Source organism: Panthera tigris, chromosome E2, assembly GCF_018350195.1.
Source record: "Panthera tigris isolate Pti1 chromosome E2, P.tigris_Pti1_mat1.1, whole genome shotgun sequence".
NCBI classification, from domain to species: Eukaryota; Metazoa; Chordata; class Mammalia; order Carnivora; family Felidae; genus Panthera; species Panthera tigris.
Genome location: NC_056674.1, coordinates 48,217,810 through 48,239,699, shown reverse-complemented (window position 1 = coordinate 48,239,699; position 21,890 = coordinate 48,217,810). Strand labels below are relative to the sequence as shown.

General features: G+C 58.1%; 1 protein-coding gene and 1 long non-coding RNA gene across 2 annotated transcripts in view; one reads left to right on the top strand and one right to left on the bottom strand.

Annotated features, from left to right (window-relative positions):
• Positions 1-21,890, bottom strand: part of VAC14 (VAC14 component of PIKFYVE complex) — a 102,544-nt gene that overhangs the window by 6,614 nt on the left and 74,040 nt on the right. The window contains exons 15-17 of the mRNA XM_007074897.3: positions 3,392-3,566; positions 1,813-1,931; positions 563-642 (exon numbers count right to left, since the gene is read on the bottom strand). Coding sequence (XP_007074959.2) covers positions 563-642; positions 1,813-1,931; positions 3,392-3,566 — 374 coding nt within the window. The remainder of the gene's footprint in view (positions 1-562; positions 643-1,812; positions 1,932-3,391; positions 3,567-21,890) is intronic.
• On the top strand, positions 1,529-4,879 carry LOC122234164. Its single transcript, XR_006211940.1, has 3 exons — positions 1,529-1,851; positions 2,361-2,603; positions 4,816-4,879. It is a non-coding gene; the product is annotated as an uncharacterized LOC122234164 (long non-coding RNA).

The window sequence follows — 21,890 nt, the reverse complement described above, 5'->3', positions numbered from 1 at the left end:
CCGGCAGGGCCACCTCTCTGCTCGTCTGCCTGACCTAAGTAAGCATGCAAGTTTTATCCTGAGAGTCGCCTACTCTGGGGGGCAAGCACCGTGTGTGCGCCGAGGCGCCAGGAGCCGTGCTCTCCCCAACCAGCTGCCACTTTTGCACATTCAGCCTGGATGTTACAATCAGGGAGCTCCTGCCCAGCCGCTCCGGCAAATACTCTGCTCTGTAGAGAGAGGAGGGCGTGGTGCGGGGAGGGGTGGCTGCGAACAGCTCTGGGCCAGCTCCCTCAGCAGCGGCCTGGCAGCACTACTCTGGTCGGCCGAACCACCCCCCGTCGGGATGTCGTGGACCTTCAGGTGGGTTCGGCCATGCGCTGGTCACCTTGAGGCGCTTGTCCTGACACCATGTCTCAGTCCTATTGGACTGGACTCCCCAGACCTGATTGTCATCCCCGGTCTTCCGTTCCTGACGTTCTAAGAAACACCCTGGGGTGAGTGCCCTCCCTGCCTCCCTCCCCAGAGGGAGCACAGCGGAGTCGGCTCCACCCCTGTCGCGCTCCAGAGGCCAGGCTCTTACATGTGAAGATGGGGCACTCGATCAGCTGCACCAGCTTATCCACCTCCGTGAGGAAATCCACCGTGACTTCCAGGTCCCCGCTGGGTGGGCGGGTCAAGGAAAGACTGGCTGGGATGGCCCCTCTCTACGAGGGGCCTCTGCCGGCTGGGGCAACCGGAGAGCTGGGAACACATGCTCTTCCCACTGGGGCCCTGGCTTTGTAGGTAGAGCCTGTTTCTGCCTAAGCCCGAAGGTACACGGAGGACATCAGTCTCTCTGTCCCTATAAATGAGAAATGGCACAGCTGTCCCCCCCCTGCAGGGGCACTCTGGCTCTGCTCTGTGGCTCTCTCCTCTGCGCCCTCCCAGCTCTGAAAGGCTCTTATCTCAGCCCTGCAGCCTGTGCTGGGGGGAGGGGGAGGCTGAGCGGGAAAGGTCTTGGTTCCTGCCTGAGTGGACGCTTGTCAGCAGGGCCAAGGTCAGGGCTGTGGCAAGTGTGTGGCCTGTGGTTTCTGGGCCACGCCAGTGGCCGAGAAAAGCAAATCTAGGGTGTGGAAGGAGAGCAGGCACCCTGAGGGAGTGAGGCCTGGCCACACTGACCCTTAATGGAGGCACCTTAGGGACCCTCTCTCCTTACCCCCAACTCATGGCCCGTCAGGAAAGGAGGCCAATTTTGCATCCTAAGTAGTTCTTCAATCCAGTAAGCTGCTTTGCTGCACTGTTTTAACAACTGTGACCAGTCTGCCCATGGATGCCTTTCACAGGCCCTGAGGCGTGCTGGGGGTCTTCTCTCTTGCTGAGCCCTCTCCCGCAGCTGGCTTCTCCCCCTCTGGGTCACTGCCCAGCTGGGCCGTGGCTCTGTGGCCCAGGTCCCTGAGCTCCTCACCAGCAGTGCTGCAGACGCTAGAGCTCAAGCCCGCAGACCTCGCTTAGGTCAGCCCGACCGCGCCCCCCCCCCCCCCCCCCCCGGGGCCCTCTCACCTAGGTGGCTCCATCAGCACCCGTCAGCACCAGGCTGGGCCCACTCAGCCTCGACGCCTGGCTTACAAGGTTTCTCCAGGGCCAGCTCCCCTCCACAAGACCTAGATGACCCCATCCGCTGCCAACAGTGCTCTCCCCAGCGCACCCCTGGCCACGCCCTCGGAGGTCCCCATGTCACAAGGCCTGGAGGCAGAGCACAGGGACGGGGTAGGAGTGTGGCGGAAAGGGAGCACTTGGCCCCCGCCTGTCCCTCAGTGGCTGGACGGGAAGGACAGTGAGAACGAAGGATACAACTTCTGGATGAGGTCATAGGCGTGCCGGTAGTTCTGGGTGAGGAAGCACAGGGACACCGTGGTGACTGGGTTGTGGCACCAGGAGCGGTACAGGCAGCAGAACAGGTTCTGGCTCTCCTGAGGAGGAAGAGGTGTGAGCGGCTGGCAGAGCCCCTACTCTTCCCACCCAGGGTCCTCACGGGGCCTGAGATCCAGGGGCCCTCGCCCAACGCCGGGGAGACAGCTCAGCACCCAGGGCTGTGTTTGGCAGCCCAGCTGGGAACGAGTTGTCACAAAGGAAATGCTGACAGCTCTTCCTCAGACCCTGTCATTACTCCCAGTCCCACAGAGCCACGTGGTGGTGGCTGTGAGGGCCTGGTCAGGCGTGAGCCCGTCCTCTGTGCTGGCATTTGTGCCCTCGGCAAAGAACGGTAATTGTCCTCCTAGAACTCTGTGGTCCTGGAGCCTGTGGGGCTTGGAGGGCTGTGGGGAGGGCTTGGGTGTGGGCAGGGAGGAAGCTTCCTCAGGGCCTGGGCTCTCCCCGGCAGCATCCCGTCTCATTTTCAGATGCCATCTCCTCCCTCCTCTGCAGCCCACCTGGCACTCAGGAAGCGGCCCAGAGGCTGAGCCCACACCCTGAAGGGAGCCCCTGCCCTGAGGAAAATTCTTAAGTCCTCTGCGAATGTCTGGAAAGAACCACAGGAAGAAGGCAGAGGTGTGGCCTGGATCATTCCGAGCTGCCTGGCCCCAGATGCCCCGATGCAGGCTTGGAGGTCCTTGAGACGCCCGGAGAGGGAGCGGAGGCAGCGTGTGAGTTGGGAAGGAGGGTGTGGGGTGGAGACCACAGCCCGCATCGGGGAACGAAAGCCCTGGAGCCACCGGCACATCCAGGACAGTTCAGCCTCCTGCCCTTGGGCCGAGCGAGACCCTTGACCCAAGCGAGACCCTTGACCCGTGTCCCCCAGGATGACAGGATGGTGAGCGCCTCTCGGCTCTCTCTGATCAGCCCTGGTGGTTCCTTATCCGGAGCCTGAGCCGGGCAGTGCTGTGACACCTTGACTTAGGACAGGATGCCTTGTGAGACAGACATGTCTAACTGTTGGAAAGAGGGGACAGGGCCAGGGAAGAGGGCGTGGAGGCTAATAACCCCTGATGTCTGGCGACGCTGTCATCCAGAAACCTGACTCAGACAGCGTGGCATGAACTGCTGGGTCCCGGAACATGGTCCCAGAATCCAATCCACTCATTCTGCGAAGGGGCAGTGACCCCCTCGGACAGTGGGGTGGGGTATGAATGAGTGGAAAACACACTGTCTTTGGTGGATCCGGAGGGCATGTGGACCCTAGAGTCCAGAGACTTCCGTGGGCAAGGATCTCCACAGTGGGTGGCTAAGGAAGCCACTTGGGACTTACTGCCACGGTTGCCACTTCCATGTAGCTAACCCAGGGCAGTCTGTAGTTTACACCCGACCCGGAGATCTGAGTTCATCCTGTCTCCTGTCTGCGAGCCTCCTGGGGCCTCGGGGTGGGGTAGCATGGCTGTGTGCCCGAGTGCATGCGGGATTAAACCCACGGCCCGAGCCCATGGACACGGAGTACCAGGGTCTTCAGGTCCTTGAGCTGGTTTCTCAGCTGGAAGAGCTCTGTGGAGGTGAGCAGGATGGTGTTGAGGGTGTGGACCATGGTCGAGGCGAACTTGAGGTCCTCCTCTCGGAGCAGGATGTCCGCCATCGAGTGAAAGATGTTCTCTGCATTCAGCAGGAGGCAGAGCTGCCTGGAAAACAGGCAGAGTAGAGGTTACGGAAACCTCTGGGCTTAACCTAGGAATCCCCTCTCGCGGCATCCTGAGGGAACCTGCTCTCTCCTGGGTTTGGCCTGGAACCTCAGCTCTGAGGCCTGTGGGGGTCACTGGGGCCTGGCTCTGTGCCTCCCAACACCGCTCACCCTGGCTCAGCAACCCCGGAGCCCCCACAGGCTGGATTTACCTCCCTTCCCTGCCCCAGGCCCCAAAATGGAATTCTGAGAGAAACAGTGGGCCTCTGCCTACCGATATCACCACAGAAGCTCCAACTTCCCCTTCCGATCTCCTGCATACCAGAGCAATGCCCCCCACATGCCAAGCTACTCCCTACCCTTTCCCACCTTTACTTTTTGGATAGAGATTATCTTCATGTGACAAAGAACACACGTACCGGTCATTCGTGTCCTCTGCCCTCCCCGTTGGCGTCAGGAACCTGTTTGTTTTGTTCGCAGCTGCACCCCCACCTGGAGTACACGGTGCCTGCCGGTAGCAGGGGCTCAGGGGGTGCTTGTGGGATGAACGAACCCTATGACAACCCCGAGTTTTCTCTTTGCTGCCTGGATAATGAAACGCTGGTACAGGGAGACAAAGTGACTTGACCAAGGGGCCAAGCTAGGGACTTGCTAGGGCCTCTTTTCCTTCCTGCCACCTCTTCTCTAGTAATAGTCTTGCAGGGAATAAGACTTGGGCTTCGTGCAAGAGTCTCCATTTTATTAAAAGGAAAACAGGAAATCCAGAGAATGGAGAAAAGGAGATTTTTCCAGGGTCCCTGGGCCAGATGACGTCAACAGTGACAGGCAAGTCTCAAGGACAGACTCGGAGGAAGCCTGGTGACCGCCCTAGTGTGCCATGGTGCCCATGGAGGGCTGGCCTTGAGGGTACGAGTGGGCCTTCCTGTCGGGAGTCCAGGGATCCCAAGGCTCCTTAAAAATCCAGAAGGGCAAACCAGGGAGCCGGCAGGTGGGGCTTGGAGGGGAGGGGTGTGGCCACTGAGCTCCTGACTGTACCAGCACGGTACCCCCTCCCATTTGGGGTTCAGTCTGTCCGCCTGTCTCCTGGTCTCTGCTTCTGGAAGTATACAGATTAGGAATCCAGCCTGTGGGGACAAAGGTCTGAGGCCTCAAGGTCTCGTGTGCTAAACGTGAATCACATTTGGAGCCAACATGCCTGAAACATGTCTATCCCAGGTCACTGAACTCACACTAAACTCTGCATTTATCAGGGTCTGGTTTCCTGCCTCCCTCTGAATACCAGCCATGCCTTGGGGCCAGACAGCAGAAGATTCTTCCCCACCCCCGGCTCCAGAAAAATCCCAGAGCATTTGGTAATGGAGAGGCCAAACCACGAAGTGCAAACAGTGGGCAGGCCGTCTCCAGCCCAGGCCCAGCTAGAAACGGCAGCCTTGGGCAAGAACCCACCAGAGAAGTGGAAACAAGGCTGTTGGGGGGTGGGGCTGGAGGGTGGTGTGGGAAGGGCTCTGTCATCACCTGGGTGGCTCCTGACCAGCTGGGTGACCCCAGTGTCTCTGGGCCACAATTTCTTTACCTCCTAATTGGGGGTAATACCTGCTTGTACAGTGGTGGCTACTCAGAGGAGAGCTGCCGAGACCAGGGATGGCTCATGTGGGGGTACACGGTATACGGTGACTGGACCCTAGCTGGGGTGACAGCCAGTTCACAGGAGGAAGCCTGGCCTTTCTGTAGAGCACAGACAGCACTTTCCGTCCCCTCCTGAGCCTCCCACCCCCGGATAAGCCCCGTCTCCAGGGCTATGGGATAGAAATGTTCCAGGAGGGCAGGCCAGGGAGGAAGGGGAGCATTCTGACAAATGGTCACAAATGCCCGTCGGCTGCAGCTGCTGCCGTCTCCATGACAGAGGCCAACAGCTGAGGCTCTGCCAGGCAGCGCTCTCCAGGGACCGCGGGGCGCAGGGACCTGTAGCAGCCAGAGGGCCGGGGTGGCACTCTCACAAGAGGACAGTCGGGGAGGTGCAGGAGGGCAAGCAAAGGGGGTGGTGGTAAGGACAGGTGGGCGCCCTGGCCTCCTGGTGTCCCTTAGAAGCCAGGGACACTGATGCACTACAGAAGGTGAGGGATGATAGAGTTTTCTGGAAATGCTCTTCTCCTGCCACCCGTGACAGCACACTCTCCTGGCTTTCCCCTTCTTCAGCAACTGCTGCTCCTCTAGGGTTGTGCCGGTTCTGTGCAGGCGCACTGTGTCTCTCTCTCGTCTGCATCTCTTGGTGGCTGAGCCAGCTCCTCTATTTTCAAGGCTGTCTCTAGATCAGCAGCTGTCCAACGGGCATTTCAAACTTGGCAGGGTCACAGCACAACTCTTTGGGTCCCCCTAGGCCTCCGCCCCAGCCTTCCCCATCTCAGGAAGCGGTGTCACCGCTGCGGCCACCTAGCTGCTCCTCCCAAACCAAGGAAGGAGTCGTCCTCAATCCCCTGGCCTCTCTGCCCAGTGCGCCCGCCAGTCCGGGTATCTCTTCTGGTCAATTCCAAGCCGGCTCCTCACGGGTCTCCCTGCTGCCTCTCTCACCCCTACAGTCCACCCTCCCAGTGGACTGGCCATTGGGGCAAGCCTTAAAAAGTGCTAAACAGAGCACGCCCCTCCCCAGTGACTTCCCACTGGATCTAAACAAACATGGCATGGCTCCTTGCCATGCCTCCAGGATCTCACACCTTCTGGTCACTTCTCTTCAACTTCAGCTCTTAATATTCCTCCTTCACTCCTGGCATGCTGGCCCCTTGTGCTTTCCTTCTGTTCCTGACCTCTGCCCTGGCCTGGAAAAGCTCTGCCGAGGGACCAGCGCGTGGCCAGCCCCCTCTGGTCGTTGAGCTGTCAGCTCTAACTCCGGGCCGGGGGAGGCCTCTGTCCAGGGCTCATCTCCCACCAGCCCTTTCTAAGGAAAGTTCTGTGTCTTTTCTGAGCATTTCTCACTACCTGGATCATCTGACAGACTGTTTACAGGGTCCTAGCTGTCTCTCACTCTAGAATGTGAGCTACAAAGGGCAGGGCCCTGCTGTGACCTCATGACAAGGGCATGGCACTGAGTAGCTGCTCAATAACCACTGCTGAACCTTAGGGTATGGACGTGTCAAGGCCCGGCAATACTCCAGTGTGCCACTCCAGCTCGCTCCCTCTGCTCATCCTGGGCAGGCCCCTGCATGCTGTGCACAGGCCTGTCTGCAGAGAGCAGCCTCCCAGATGCTACATTTCCCCCCTTATCACCCAGGGCCTGGCTGCCCCGCCTAAGGAATGTGGGAAGCTAGTTCAGTGGAGACCCCTGAACCCGTGCTGTCGGGACACGGCAACAATACGTAGCACCAAGGAACCTCCCCCAAGCTCCACTCATGAAATCACCACAAGAGGTGAACGGAGGGAAGCTGGGAAGACGTACCCTGGAGAGGTGCAGCGGTGGGGGGCACACACCCCACCCAGCCTCAAGCCTCTGGATGTTTGCTTCAGCGGGGTTGTCTCCTCTGCCCCAGGAAGGGCTGTTCTGCCCCCTACCACTGTGGCTGGGGCAGGAGAGAGGGAGGTATGCAGAGGCAGGGGCTGTCTTGTCTTATCCAGCCTTTGCCATCCCATCCCAAGGTCACCCCAAATCGGGGAGAAGAAAAACAATTCCAAGACTGCTGGGACACGATGCCTCCAGAAGGCAGGAACAAAGAAATATTAGCTAGCTCACTGGAAGCTCTTAACCGCACGCCAGGCACCGTGCTGAGGGTGTTACAGGAGCCCCAGTGGGACGGGCAAGGGGTGATGTGAAAGAACAGCAGCTCCAGTCGCCGCAGGCTCAATGGGTCCTGGGCATCTTTGGGGGAGGGGAAGGTGAATCTGGGGAGGTCAGCTGGGCCATACCCTGGAGAGTTCTGAATAGCTGAACAGGAAGAGGATGCTGATTCCTCTTCCTAAGTAAGAAGGTCGGGTGGGCACCCACTTTTCACTTCAACCTCGACCCCATGACATGGCCTGCAAAGGTGGCCTCCGATTCCAGAGGCCCAGCCCTAGGGTCCTCGTGTGTCATCTCGAGGAGTCCTCACACACCGGGCAGGGGGTACACCCGTCACTCCACACGGACAGCACCACGCTGACAGGCACACAGCTGATCAGGGGACAAGGAGCGGAGGATCCGGACCCAGAAAAGTCCACTTCCAGAACCTGAGCTCCTGTTCCTCTTCTGCCTCCTTGGTGCCCGTCCACGCCCCGTGGTGGCCTGGCAGATGGCCGCCTCGCAGGGCTGCTGAACCATCGCCTCTCTGTTGAGCCCCAGCCCCGCCTGAGCTGCCTGCCTGGCTCTCCAGCACAGCATCAATAATGGAACACAGCTTGCAAACATTAAACATTTGCCTGTACTTTTAATACTCACATTAAAGTGCTATTCATCATGAGACAATGGCTTGCAGAATGCTTGGGGACAAGGTAGAGAGATGAGGCAGGAGGAATCCTACTTGGGGACCAGGAGGGAGCAGCCTGGAGGCCCACCTCAGGACAGGGGCCCACGTGTTTGCCTGGAGGTGGCTGCGGGTACGTAGCCAGAGCCCCACACATGGGCTCTGCCTCCCCCTCCTCCAGCCTCCTGCTGCCTGCCTGGGCAGCTGTTCCCCTACTTCTGGGTCTGGGTTCGTGTCGGGGAGGGAACAGTTCTCTTGGTCCCTCTGTTATATACCAGGAGCTCTCAGGGGAGCAGCTTGCTTCCGGCCTGATCCAAGACAGGGACCCTCACTTTCCCTTCCCTATTGGATTGAGATGACGCCGCCTTGCCCAGAGAGGTGCCTTCTTTGGGGGTGACTTCAAAAGGCCAAGGCCTATGGCAGGGCCAGGGGCGGGCACTCTGGTGCAGGGCTGGCCTGGAAATGGCTGCACAACACTTGCCAGACCGGTGTGAGCTTTGTGTTGCCGCCAACCACTAACATTGGCCAAGTGTCCACGTGCACCAGACTCTGGCCCTGAATGGACACCGGCCACAGTGGCAGATGCTCTCCCCAGCCCCCTCTCCGACACCCACGCACGGCCCCTGCTTGAGGGGATGTGTGGGCCAGAGCAGGTAGGAGGAGGAAGGTATCAGGTGGCTCCAGAACGGCCAGAAGTCCTGCCCGTGAGGCAACAGCTGCTGCCCACCTCATGGGAGAAAGGCACAGGCAGAGGCCAGCCCCCACTAGGCCAATAGGGAGTCTGGCGCTCATCCTTCAGCTTGTCCTGGGAGCGGGAAAGGGGCCACATGCTGCTTTTCCTCTAGGGACCTGCTCAGGCCACCAACTCGGGCAAGGCCAAGACTTGATTTGGAGGATAAGACCTGCCCAGTGGCTTTGAGCCCCACCCTGCCCCCATCGGGGCCAAGTGCAGAGCAGGAAAGAAGAGGGGAACACTGCTGTCTGAGGGTGCAAGGTGGGGGCTGCTGCTGCCTCCAGATGCCTCTCTCCAAGTGGCCGGTCCCACTGTCACACAGTTCATTCAGTGGGGCTGGGCAGGGCATGAGGCACAGGGTTCAGCGCTGAGGAGGCCTGTTTTGGTAGTGGGAGAGGGGAAAGGGGGGGTGAGCAGTTCCCTTGAGGACAGATGCACCCCAGGGCCTGGGGAGGCGCATGGCAGGGCCAAATGAGGGGGGTAGCTGGAGAGTGGGCTCTTCCCAGGGCCAGGCCCATGTGCGGGAGCAGGGGCCCGTAGCAGGGTGGGGGTCCTGGAGGGCAGAGTCCCCAGCCTGGGTACCCTTCCTGGGGAGGAAGCACTCTGGCTCCCTGCCACGCTGTGCTCTGGGGAATCTGAACTCTGCCGTGTAGATTCGGGGAAGATGTAACACTTCTTCCCATGACCCCTCTTCCTTGCGCCCTCTGAAAACAAGACCAGCAAGACTGTCACGGCCAGAAGCTGTCGCCCCTTTCACTGTCAGCCGATCAGTCCCGGCCCATTTGCAAGACGCGCACGCTGGCTCCCTCCTGGGGCTCTCCTCCTGCTCTGGTCCCCAAGTAAGGGCACGCTGATGCCCCCCACACCCCCGCCCCCAATCGTTCTGACACGGAGCCCAGAGCTGAGGGCCGGCCAGGGAGGCAGAGTGAGCTCATCTACACTCATGGGGTGGTGGGGGCTGCTGCCCTCCTCTCCCCTCCCTTCCCCTCCCCTCCCCTCCCCTCTCCTTCCACAAGCCTGGCTTTTTAAAGAGAGACAAAAGGCAGAGGCAGACGATGTGTCTGACCCACGGAGGGGATGCCTGGGGTGAGCGCTCAGCCCAGAGGGCCCAGGAGCGCCCCCCTTGCCGGGTGACCCCACCGTGTTGGCTGTCATGCTGCTGGTGGGCACAGCCTGCCTCGATGGCGACTCGGCCCAAGGCTACCGGACAGGGTGAGGGCACCAGACAGAGTCAAAAGAAGTTTAAGGGGAGATGGGGGCCTTTCCCATTTTTGACTGTCCCAAACGAATGAGAAGGCTGCCAGTACAGGGACACAGAACAGCTGGCCTGGTGGGGAGAGTCTGGACAACAGCACACTTGAGTGGAAAGAGACGCCCATGTCGAGAGACGAGCTGGAGAACCTACCTCCTGCCCCCGACCTCCCCCAGTTGCTACTCATGCGCCATTCCTGCATTAGCCCTGCTGCCTCTCAGTGCCAACTGCCCCGCGATGAACACAGAACTCAGAATTAGTCTCGAGAGGGTGGGTCCCAGCTCTTTAATGCCCCCTCCCCCGTCTCCTGTGCGATCAAGGGGATGAACCCTCCAGACCCCGAGGAACCATTAGTGCCACAGGGGAAGCGGGCGATGTGGTCAATTCCACGGGCACCTCCTGCTGGGCCAGGCCCAGTAAGTGGCTTCCCTGATACAGACAGGAAGGTCTGCTTGTGGCTCCTACAACGGCCCACTGGACGCCACCCCGCCTCACCTCCACTTCTGTGCTATGGCATCAGGGGGCCACCTGGGGCCCCCGGGTCCGGCCCGGGCAGGTCTGGGCCTCCAGCCGCACCAGGCCGGGTGGGCCCTGGCCTGCAGCTTGGCTCTCTGGGGAGGGGATGGTCAGCTGTGGGGTCGCGCTCTGCTGGGGCCTGGAAGGTGACTGGGCAGGCAGGCCTTGTCCTAGCTCCTTTGCTGAGGCCGAAACTGGACGCTGCCTCTGAGGAAAGCTCACGGTGGGGTGGGCCCCACGGCCCCCTGCCGGGTGGCCTCAGGGCCAGGCCCACCGGGGTGAGGAACAAGTTCATATGCCTCTTGTGCAGGTGTCCTTGGCAGCAGGGTGGAGCCATTTCTGCTCAGTTTTCCCCTCTCCCTCCAGCTGGGCCTCCTTCATCTGCATCCCAAGCACCTGTGTCCTGATCAGGCCAACACTGTGCATGGGGGGACAGGCCTTCACTTCTCTACTCTGGCTGCTAGCTGGGGTCCGCATCCCCTCAGTGGTCTAAGGCCAAGGGGACATGGGCTTTCCTGGGAGATGCCTAGAGTCTCACAGCTGTAGCTCTGAAGTGGAGAGCATCATGTCAAGCACAGAAAACACAGGGGCCCGGAGCCATCACCACCATTCCCACTGGAAAGGCCCCTCCCGCCCTGTGCCCGTCCCTGCCCGACAGCTGGGATCCTTTAGGAACTTAAAGGGAAAGCAGCTTTCAGGTCAGGGTAACTTAGAGTGGGGAGGTAGCAGTGGCCTCCCCTCTGAAGTTCAGAAAGCTCCAGAGCGTCACTGCCCCCACCTCTCCCCACCCCACACTCCTCTTCCCTTCCAGCTCCCTGCTTCCCAAGTATGAAAATTGTAAATCTGTTTTATTTATTTCAATCAATCCTCAACAGTGTGCCCCTCAGGGCAGAGGCAGCCATGGTAACCCTGCCAACTCATGCCTTAAAAATTCATCGTGCAATGTGCAATGTGTCTGATACGTTTAAAAGTTTCTTTGGGGGGGGGTGGTGGGGATGGGAGGAGGCACAAGGACTTGTTTTTCTGGGTCTTGCTGGGAGCTGGTGGAAAGGCATGGAGGGAGGGGCACAGCACGATGGGGAAGAGGAAGAAAAGGGTCTTTTCTCTACTCAGGTCTCTGTTCCTCTATTAAAGAGCAGTGTGGCCAGGCTCCTGGGGGCCACAGACACCTGGCTGGGCTCATCCGGAGACCCCCCCCCCCGCCCCAGGGAAGGCTCATCTGGATGGGAGTGGCTAAGAAAACCATGGCTTCCTGGAAGCCACCTTGTTCTGAGCCAACCCCTCTCCAGGTTTGGGGTTGTCTCTAGGGACCAAGATGACAGTGGGGCAGAACCAGGAGAGGTGACTCCTGCCTCCTACACTGCCTGGGTGGTCAGGTGGCCCTTGCTGCCATGTGAGGGGCTCCACCTATTCCTCAGGACAGAAGCCGTCTCCTACACATGGCTCAGCTGACAGACTGGGCCCCATTTTCCTTGTGCTCTTATCAATCTGGCCAAGCCCGTCTCCCACTGTTCATCCATACAGAACTCTCTAGACCCCTTCAGGCCTTTGTTTGAGCTGTCCCCATCCAGGACCCCTGAGAGGGCCTTTACCCCTCTCCTGCCTCACCCTTGCTAATTTTCCACAATCTCCTTCCTCACTTGAACGTCTCCTCCTTAACCTACGCTTCCCAAGGCACAATGTGCCTGAAAGCGTACGACGACTGGCCCAGGGCTGGGCCCCTGTGGGCAACGGGGACGGACACTTCCGGAATAGAAGATTAATTGCCAGGAGGAGAGAGGTGGCTTGGATTACTTCGGCTGTGGAATCTGGTTTGCATGAGGAACTGCATGCTCGGGCCCAGGGAGCCGGCTGGGCTTTGAGCCCTGCATCGGGGGTTCTGTAAAGAGTCTGGTTCTAGCTGAAGCACTTTGAGAAGGGGCCTCTGAGGTCAGATGAGCAGGTGTCTGACTTACAGACAAGGTCCGGGTTTGTGTCCCAGAAAAGAGGCTTCATCTTCTATCCCACATGGAGATACCCCAGAATATGGCTGGAAGCAGGTCAGATGGCAGGGGTGGGATCCTGTGCTGGAGGTTCTTGGGACACCACAAGACAAGCAGGGAAGACCCCGGGGGCCCGGCTGAGTTGTGTTGGTGCTTTTGGGAGGTGGGGGAGGTGGTATGAACTGGAAGCCGCCCCTCCAGGCCTCCAACCCTCGGTGGGGGAAGCTCACAGCTCAGGAGCATTTCGATTTTGAACCCTGAGCAAGTGGAAAAATGAAAACAAAGGGAAGGGTCACTAAAGGGAATCCTGTTGTCTCCCCAACAGTCAATTCCAAGAAACACTGACACACACCCAGCCCTCGAGAACGGCCGGCTCCCACCTTCTCCTGTCACAGAGGTTCCTGCCCAGTAACAGCCACACACAGCACACGCTTGTGAACGCTTTCTCTACACGGGGCAGGCCATGTACCCTGAATCCCATTAACGTGGGCCGGGTGTTATTTCAGCAGAGAATGAAAACGGAGCACGGATTAGAGCCCTGCCAAGGCCCCGTGTGGTGGCCCAGCCCCATGCGCTTAGCTGCTGCCTGGCCACACACCCAGCCCGTAGGTCTCAGGGCCCGGCTGCCACAGGTGCTGAGGCACAGGTTTTCTGGACGACAGATGGTTTGGGGGCACCTTGGCTACAGATATCACCGGGCCCTCTGATGCCTGGGGCCTGAATTTCTCCAGAACCTTCCTGTGGCTTTGGGGAAGTTTATCTGCCAACCAGCTGCTTCTACCAGACCCTCAACCTGGGGCTACCTCTGTGGATGGCAGGCAATGACCACACCGGCCACATCTGACCAGGACAGTGTTGACCTGTGCCCACACTTAGTTCTGACCTGCTGGAGTGATGGCTTTTCTCCTAGGGGTGGGTGGGACGCAGAGTCAGGAACTGCACTCACAGCTCTGCCACCAGAACCCAGGCTCAGATCTGGTTGGCAGGGGTGGGGGTGACTCCATCAGCAGCTTCCCAGAAACCTCTGCTAGAAGCCATGGTTCCTGAGTGTGGGTCCCAGGCCGGCTGTTGCCTGAGGTCTGAGGGGGAGGGGGAATGTCACTACAACGAGTGCTGGTGCTCTGACCACAGGCCTACGCTGCCAGGGAAACAGCATCTCTGAGCCCCACATGCCTGGGAGCCCCTGGGTTGGCCATGACAGAACCACGGAGGGAGACTTTCTCGCCCTTTGAAGCCCCCTGAGCTCCTACCCTTCTCAGGCAGGATTTCCTCCCAAGGACATGCTCAGCCTCCCTGCCTGTGAAGTGGCCTCACGCTGCCCTAAGGCCAACACGCAGACAGCCTGGCAAACGGGCTTCAGGCCCCAGATGTGCCTGCCCATCCAGGCCCCTGCCAACTTCCAGCCAGGTGCACGGAGGTCCTCAGGGATCATGTGCTCATGGGACAGAGGAACCAAGTGAAGCCAAGCACTGGCCACGCTTCCAGGCCCGTAGTGGAGCAGAGTCCCTGACCTGGAGTTCATGTTCTCTTCTGCCAAACATTCCCATGCCGTGTGTCACCTACAGGACACAGGCCTCCCCTCCCTGGCCCAGCCCTTCTTTCCGCCTGATGGAGAGCTCTAATTCCTCATGACTCCAATGTCCAGCGCAAAGACATCCCTTTACCTGATAGCTTGGGACACATTCACCAGGTAGAATAGACAAGCAGAGACACAGAGAGTCTTAGGACAGGTGAGGGAAAGGCCCCCCACATCTCCGCCATTTCCCTCTTCAAACCACTGGTGTGACCTTCTGAGGAATAAGGCAAGCAAGTAACGGAAGTGCCAGGAGCCAGAGGAGCCCGGGCAGGACTGTCCCATCATATGTGGGAATGGCTTGGGGACTCCCCTTGTTCCAAACATTACCTGTTAGCAAGTTGCTCCGTCCACATTTTCCATTACTTCATCCTACTATTCCCAAACTAGTCCTCTGTTCCAGGCCAACGGATCACTCCCCACTGCTACTTGTATGACCACAAACATTTACAGATGGCGGGGTCTCCCTTCCACCTTGCCTGGCACTGAGCCCACACATCGAGGCCTCCCTACAACTCTGCCCTTCTAACCTTAAAGCCCTGCAACCGACTCGAGCCCAGCAGCCGGCTGTTCGCGTGGTCACTGCACTGAGGCCAGAGCGCCTCCCTCCCCAAATTCCTCATCCAAATGGGCTGGCTGTCCTTGTGGTTGTGGGTCCTGGGTAATCACAGTGACCCACCTCCAGCTCACGTTCCTGTGGTAACTTTAAGGGCTGAATGGCTCCAACCAGGGGGTGCCATCTTGCTTTCTGGCGGCAGCCTCACTTCTCTGCCCTGGGGCTCCACACTTCTCAGGGGGAAGCCACGACCCCATGGCCCATCAGTGTCCTCGCCCACCCACAAGGTCATACAGTTTCCGGTCAGAACTGGAAAGGCCCTCCAAGCAAGGAACAGCATCCTACCAAGAGACCCATCAACCTGGCTATATATTGGGAGTCACCTGAAGACCATATGGGATACTAAGACCACGCTCAGGCCCACCCCAGGGAGTAGCGATCTGTATTCTTAATAGGCTTCACAGTCGGAACTGAGAACCCCGGCCCCCAAACGGCTTCCCCAGAGCCACTGCCATAAGCTCAGTGGTGCCACTGGCCGGGAGAAATGCGGAGATTTTACTAGCAGTCCCAAAGGATGCGCAGCCTTGGAACTTTGGGTGTGAGGCCCCGGCTGCTGTCCTTCTCATGACATACCCTCACCTCCCCAGAGCCCGGTCCTGGCCTTCTGAAGTTTCTGCCTGGCCTTCTGCTATTTCCCTGCTGGTCTCCACCTGAGGGGCCCCGCTAGCTGTGCGCAGCCCCAATGTGCTCTGTCCAACGGAAGGAAAAGGAGGGCAACTGTCAGGCCAAATCTGTGCTGCCACCCTCGCCTCAGGCTGCAGTCCCTTGGCAGTCACGCGCTGGTGTGTCCCTCCAGCCTCGGATGCCCCGGGGGAGGAAACTCAGCTCACCAGCCGCTGCACTGGGCACAGGCCAAACGTGCCTTTCTGGGCTTCAAATCTTTAGTCTTGGGGGTTTTATGAAATATTATAAAGTGAGATTGCTCTCTGTAGCTCTTTACAAGTACTCACTTAAAGGGCACGGAGATAAACGTCAGAAACAGAACGGGAAGTGAAACACTAATACCCACTGCTGGTAACAAAGAGCAAATATCACAGCAGCCTGACTGCTGGGTCTCTTGGAAAATGGTAAAAAGATCAGAGTGAAAGGGCTGGGAGGAAGGAAGGGCCACAGCAGAAGTGACCGGATAAAGACAGCAAGGACGGACTCCTTCAGTTCTTTGTGGCCAGATCAAGTGGGGGGGTGTCTCTTATTCGTATGCTCCTCCACCCCCTGCCAGGAGGCTGAAAAAATTCCTCTCGTGATCAGTCATTTTCAGGGAGTTTTAAGATGCATGAAATGGGCTTTTCATCCCAATGTTCCTTTCCAGTCCAGGAAATCTGCACCAGATTAAATGCACAAAAGCAAGAAAGGGTCCCTGGTGGGAGTGGTCCGTGGAAGTCCCTCTGGGGAAAGTGTCTGCAGGCATCTGGAGTCCCAGGGCCCGATCACAGACCAGGTTCCCCTCGGCAGAGCTGCGCCAGGCAAGGGGCCTGCTAGGGAACAGCCATCCTGCCCTCCCCTGGCACCCACCACTGCCACGGAGCAGAGATCAGGCCACCTCACACAGGGAACTATACGATGGAGTTGAACACGGCAGCGTGGTGACCTTAATAAGGGAGGGTGACCCCAAGCCACTCTGCTTTGGCTTAGAGCTTAGAGTGCAGTGAGCAAGCGAGCTGAGGGTCCTGAGGGAGGTGCGTTCTGCTGAATGACGCCTGCGTGAGTGAAAACGAGGCAGGCTGCAGGGCGATCCTGAGTCCCGAATCCACTGCTGGAAAGCCATGACCACGACTAAAACCAAACTTAGCCGAGCTGTGTATTTACAAATGCAAAGACAAAGTTTTGGAAGTAATTCCTTGAAACTAAAACAGAGTCTACTCCTGGAGGAGGAGGAGGACGTGGTGGAGGGTCTTTTACATATTATGCTGTATCTTCTGCACCGTTTTGGTTTTTATCTTCTATGGCTTAGATTTTTTTTTTTTTTTTTTTAAATGATAGATAAAGACATTAGAATCCTAGGGGCGCCTGGGCGGCTCAGTCGGTTGGGCGTCTGACTTCGGCTCAGGTCATGATCTCATGGCCCGTGGGTTCGAGCCCCGCGTCGGGCCCTGTGCTGACAGCTCAGAGCCTGGAGCCTGCTTCGGATTCTGTGTCTCCCTCTCTCTCTGACCCTTCCCCGTTCATGCTCTGTCTCTGTCTCAAAAATAAATAAACATTAAAAACAAAAAAATAAAAAAAATAAAAAAAATTAAAAAAAAGACATTAGAATCCTATACATTTGGGGATCGTCTGGACTCCATCATGGACAGTCTCAGGGGCAGAGAAAGGGAGAAGGGTGCCAGGAAGGGGCGCCTCCTCAGAGGGTGTTCACACCCCAGGCCTCCAGCGGAGACGGCAGAGTCTCTCTCCCGGGTGGGGGCTGCTGCAGATTTGCAGATTTAACAATGGAAACATGCATTTTACAAATGAGAGGATCAACAGCCGGGAGATGGTATTTTTAGCTACTGTGGCTCTTTGCTTCAAAGGCGTAGGTTTCATCTGAAACCAGGCAAACCTCCTACAAAGTCTGCCTGTTTGCAAGGAGTGATTAGCATAATACGAGCAGGAGAACCGGCCAGGCTCGGCTCTGAGGCAGGAGTGCCTACTACGGGGAGGCCTTCTCCTGAAAGAGAATCACGAGAAGAGGAAAGTCTTCTCAATGGAGATGAAGCCCCTGCCTTCAATCAGAGCAGGAGGGCTGCCCTGCACCCACGGAGCCCGGTGTGGTGGGTGTGAACAGCCGCACAGGGTGAGACCTGAGTCCACACGGGCCCACAGCTGTGGACAGCAAGGCCACCCTCTGGGCTGTTGCTGACAGCGTCGCTATGGCCTCACACAACCACCTCTTCCAGAAGAAGGACAGAAGGTCTGGGGCTGCCCTTCCAGATACCCCTTCTGAGCAGTCAGGCAGAACCAAGTCAAGGCTGAGGGCGAGGGTGGACTGGGAGGAGCAGGGGGGCTGTCGCAGCAGGAGGTCTCAGATGGTGACCTCTCAGGGAGGTGTCCTCCCTGGCAGGGCTCCCGGCCCTTGGGGAGTGGCACGGCTGTGGGACTGCGCCGTGGGCCCTTGCCGGGGTCTGTCCGTCCTGCCCTCCTTCCTCCGGGCCTCCCCCCTCTCCCCTTCTGCCCTGCCATTGTGCTGGTTTGGGAAGACGGAACATGTGGAGAGGCTTGACATTTTCTCCAAACACCGCAGAAATGCAATGGAAGCTGCGACCTTCTGAGAACCGTAATTACAGACACTCATCACAGAAACCAAGCCGGGGGCAGATCTCACCGGGCAGCTGCTCAGTGACACCAGTCCCAGAGCCCCATCCTGGGGAAAGTGTGACCTTGGGCTGCAGTGGGGGGCCGGGGACAGAAAGTGGCAGCACGCACCACTGCTATCTCAGGCACTACTGGCACGAGAGAGAGCAGAGGGACAGCAGGGGGGACAGCAGGGATGGGGAAATAATGGAGCAGCCAGTTCTTCACGGCCCCTCACCTCGGGGTCCCCATGGCAGTAAGATCATGGGTTTTCCTGCGGAGGGTCAAGGGACCGGGAAATACTCACAGAAGGGGTGCACAGCTGAAGATCTAAGAAACCAATTACATGCTACTGGGGGGCTGGGAGAAGCAGAAAGAATTGGACCCAGGTGGCCGCTCAGGCTTCAAGGGCAGGAAGGAAGTGAGGTAATGCTAGGAACCGGCCAACTGTTTGGGCCAGGGGCTACTGACAGAGGTGGGCAGGGGGTCTCCTTCAGGAAACGGCTCAAAGGAGGGGCTCAGCTCACGTGGGAGGAAGGAAAGAGCTGACTCTTCTCCAGAGAAATAACCGGACAAAGCAAGTTGGCTCAATTCACAGGCGCCTGGAATTAACTGGCTGAAGGTAGTGTCTCCTGAAGAGTCAAACAAGTTGGGGCAGGGATGTCTGGGGTGCCGGCAAAGTTTTAAGTTTAGTCCAGATTATCTGCTCAAACTGCTGGTCCTGGCAGCACCGTCTTCTAGAATGATGGAGCAGCCAGATCCCTTGTCAAGCAAGCTTCCTGAGCCACTCCTTAACTAGCCTTTGGTGTTTTATGAGGCTAATGGTCAGGGAGAGACCATAAGGTCACAACTATAGCACATTCGTCACCATCCTCCTGCATCCTGTGAGCCCTGGGCCCCACTTCCCTTCCATTCACTGGAAGGGCACTGGGCTCTGGAGGCCAGCCACCTTCAGTGCCATCCCAAAGACTAGGGGTGGCCCCGTATCAGTGGTTTCTCCTCTCAGGGTCTTGTGCACACTCATAGCAGGTGGAGAGAGTTTTCTGAACCTGCTCAGGCCCTTCAGTGGCTCAGTGGGTACCTCAGGCCTGCTCGTGAGGCAGCCGGGGGGCCTGGTCACAGCCACACACTCCCTGGGATGTCAGGGCACTGGCCACCGCGCTTCTGAGCAGACTGCTTGCTACATCAGAAACACCTTCTCCTCCCCACCCCCACCCCCAGCTAGTCCTCACTTATCTTCCACGGCTCAGTTGGACAGCACCTCTTTCCAGAAGCTTTCCCAGACTCCTCCATCGGGGCTGGGCACCACCCCCACCCCCAGCTGTTCCCACAGACCACCGTCGCTGCTTGTGTTTGTGACTATCCCTGGGAGGACAGGGACTAGTTCTGCCCACTGCGGCGTCCCCGCCAGTGGGCACTAAGACTGGTCTGCTCAATGACAAATGGCATTTCCTGGCCACCCCCTGGGGAGGGGGGGGCGTGAGCTGGGGAGGAGACTCTTATCCAACCTCACAGGGGAGGGGCCGGGCGCTTGCTCCAGGCACTTCCATTCTCAGAGAGAGGACTCTTGCCTGGCCTGACAGCTGTGGCCTAATTTCCAGGGCTATACCCAGGCTCCTTATTTTAACCCACTTGATATTTTTCATTCCTGAAGCATGGGGGGTGGGGGATGGAGAGGGATTGGAGGTGGGGGAGGTATGGACAAATGGAAAGGATGAGCCCTGTGCGGCTGGAGGACTCGGGCATTCTGGGGAGAACATGTGCCAAGAGACAAAGGGATAGGATGAGGAGGGCCAAATGGATTTTCTTTTTTTTTAATTTTAAAAAGGAAAAAAAAAAATTCCCAAATCCTACCCTCCTGATTTTCCTCGGTAAGCATTTTCAACAAGGTCACAAATGCACCGGCTCTATAGATTTTTGGCTGCAAACCACATTTCAGGCAGCCTTTAAAAGCCAATTCTTGGCGTAGCTTCAGCGGAGCCTGAGGAGAGGGAAAACTAGGGCACTTTTATGCTCCGAGAAAATATCGGATCCAGGTCACAGCTTCCTGGCTCCGCAGAAGCTGTGGGGTACCCCCCTCAACACAAGCCTGAACCTGAGGACCAGCCCCCACAACCTCACTGTTTCTTCCAGAGCTTGAATCCCAACACCAGGGCACGCATTTCTTGGTCACTCGTCACCTGTCTGCCCGTGTCACTAGACTGCCCCCTTGGCGAAGGGAGGAACGGGCTCTCAGTCTCGTGTGTGTACAGGGCTGGCATGGAGCCCGGCACACGGCAGGTGCTCCAGGAACAGTCACAGGAAGGACCTGGTGGAGAGTGAATCTTTGACGCCTGCCCCCACCTGGCTAGCCCGAGCTTTCCCCCCTGCGATGCTTCTGTTCCACCTGAGTCCCTGTCTGCAGACTGTGGTGGATGGGCTCGGGTCTGCCCAGCCCAGGCTGTGCCACAAAGGCAGCACGTGGTAAATAGTTACTGGAAAAATCAGAGCCTCAGCTTCCTCATGCGTGAAAGAATTCAGCTGACCCTGAAGGCCTCTTCTGGACACTCCAAATTGAGTCTAAAATCCAGACCAAGACTCTCCTCGTCTCTCTTCAATCACAGCCCGGAGCTATCATTCTGGGAGATGCGCTAAGTGACCCTGTGTCTAACCACCAAGTCCACACCCAGCAACACAGCACACAGCCTCTAGGTGCAGTGTTGCAAAAGGAAGGAAGCCACAGAGGAGGGATCAGCTGGAGGCTGAATTCCATTCTCCACCTGCCCCCGTGGTGGACTCTGGGAGGGTCGCTGGTCACTACACAGCGCCACCCCTCACGGTGGGCCCTGCTTCATATCCTCCTTCAGGCAACATTTAGACCTAGACCACAGGGTGGACACCGGTTGAGTCCACCTCCCTCATCCACAGTCTGGGGGTCTGGTTCCCATGAACAACTGCTCTTCCTCCTGAGTCCGAGGGTGGGCACACGATCCTGTCCTGGACAATCAGGGCACAGGCCTTCTCTGTCCACAGTGACAGGTCCTTGAGACTCAAGCCTAGGACTGCGGCTAAAGGCTGGGGCACCGAGGGACAGGAGTAAGTCGAGAGCTGGTGGTGGCCATCTTGCCACAGGCTGGATGGCCTGCCCAGGATGGGTTGAAAGAGGAGGAAGAAGAGCCAGCTACGGAGGTGAGAAGGTATGAGTCTTGAGGACGAGGAGGGCTCTTGTCACACACGAACCAATCCTTGTCCCTGAATGCACACTGCTACCTTCCTGTTTTTCAATATAGAGCGAGAGCTGGTTTTCTGTCACACGCAGTCAAGTCCTGACCGGGCAGCTCTGAACGGGGCAAGGTCCAGGTCAGGGGCAGAGGAAGAGAGGACGTCTGGGGTGCAGTGTTGGTTTGTTCAACGACTGTCTCTCTTACTCTTCCTTGGAAAACAGGAGAAAGTGACGGTCAACCTCAGAACACGGACGGAGTGGCAGTGTGCTGGATCAGAGGGAGCCAGGGGCTGGAAAGGGGGCGAACGGGTGTCAGGCCTGGCTCTGCGACCACCGCCCCACTCACGTCTTGGGTTTTGTGTCTTGACCGCGCCAAGAGAGGGCAGATGCTACTGCTCACAGTCACCGTCACAGGTGCTGCTGGCACTTACCGCACAGCTGCTGGGGGCCTAGACGCTCTTCTAGACACTTTCTTGGTACGTCATTAAATCCTCCCGAGGATTAGCAGATGACGATGATCTGCGTCTTCATTTTCTACGTAAGAAAACTGCTCAGGAGAGCAGATGCGTGGCTGGCCCCTGTGGTTGCCACTGGGCAGCGAATCCTTCCCTCTCTCAGTGCCTGCCACGGCTGCCCCAGCAGGGTGGGCTCCTGCCCCTGCGTGAGCCCATGCGAGCTCCCTCTCCTAAGCATAACCGGCAGGGACGTGCTGGCCACGACTCTACCACTTGAAGAGACCAAGACAATAAGGCCGAGA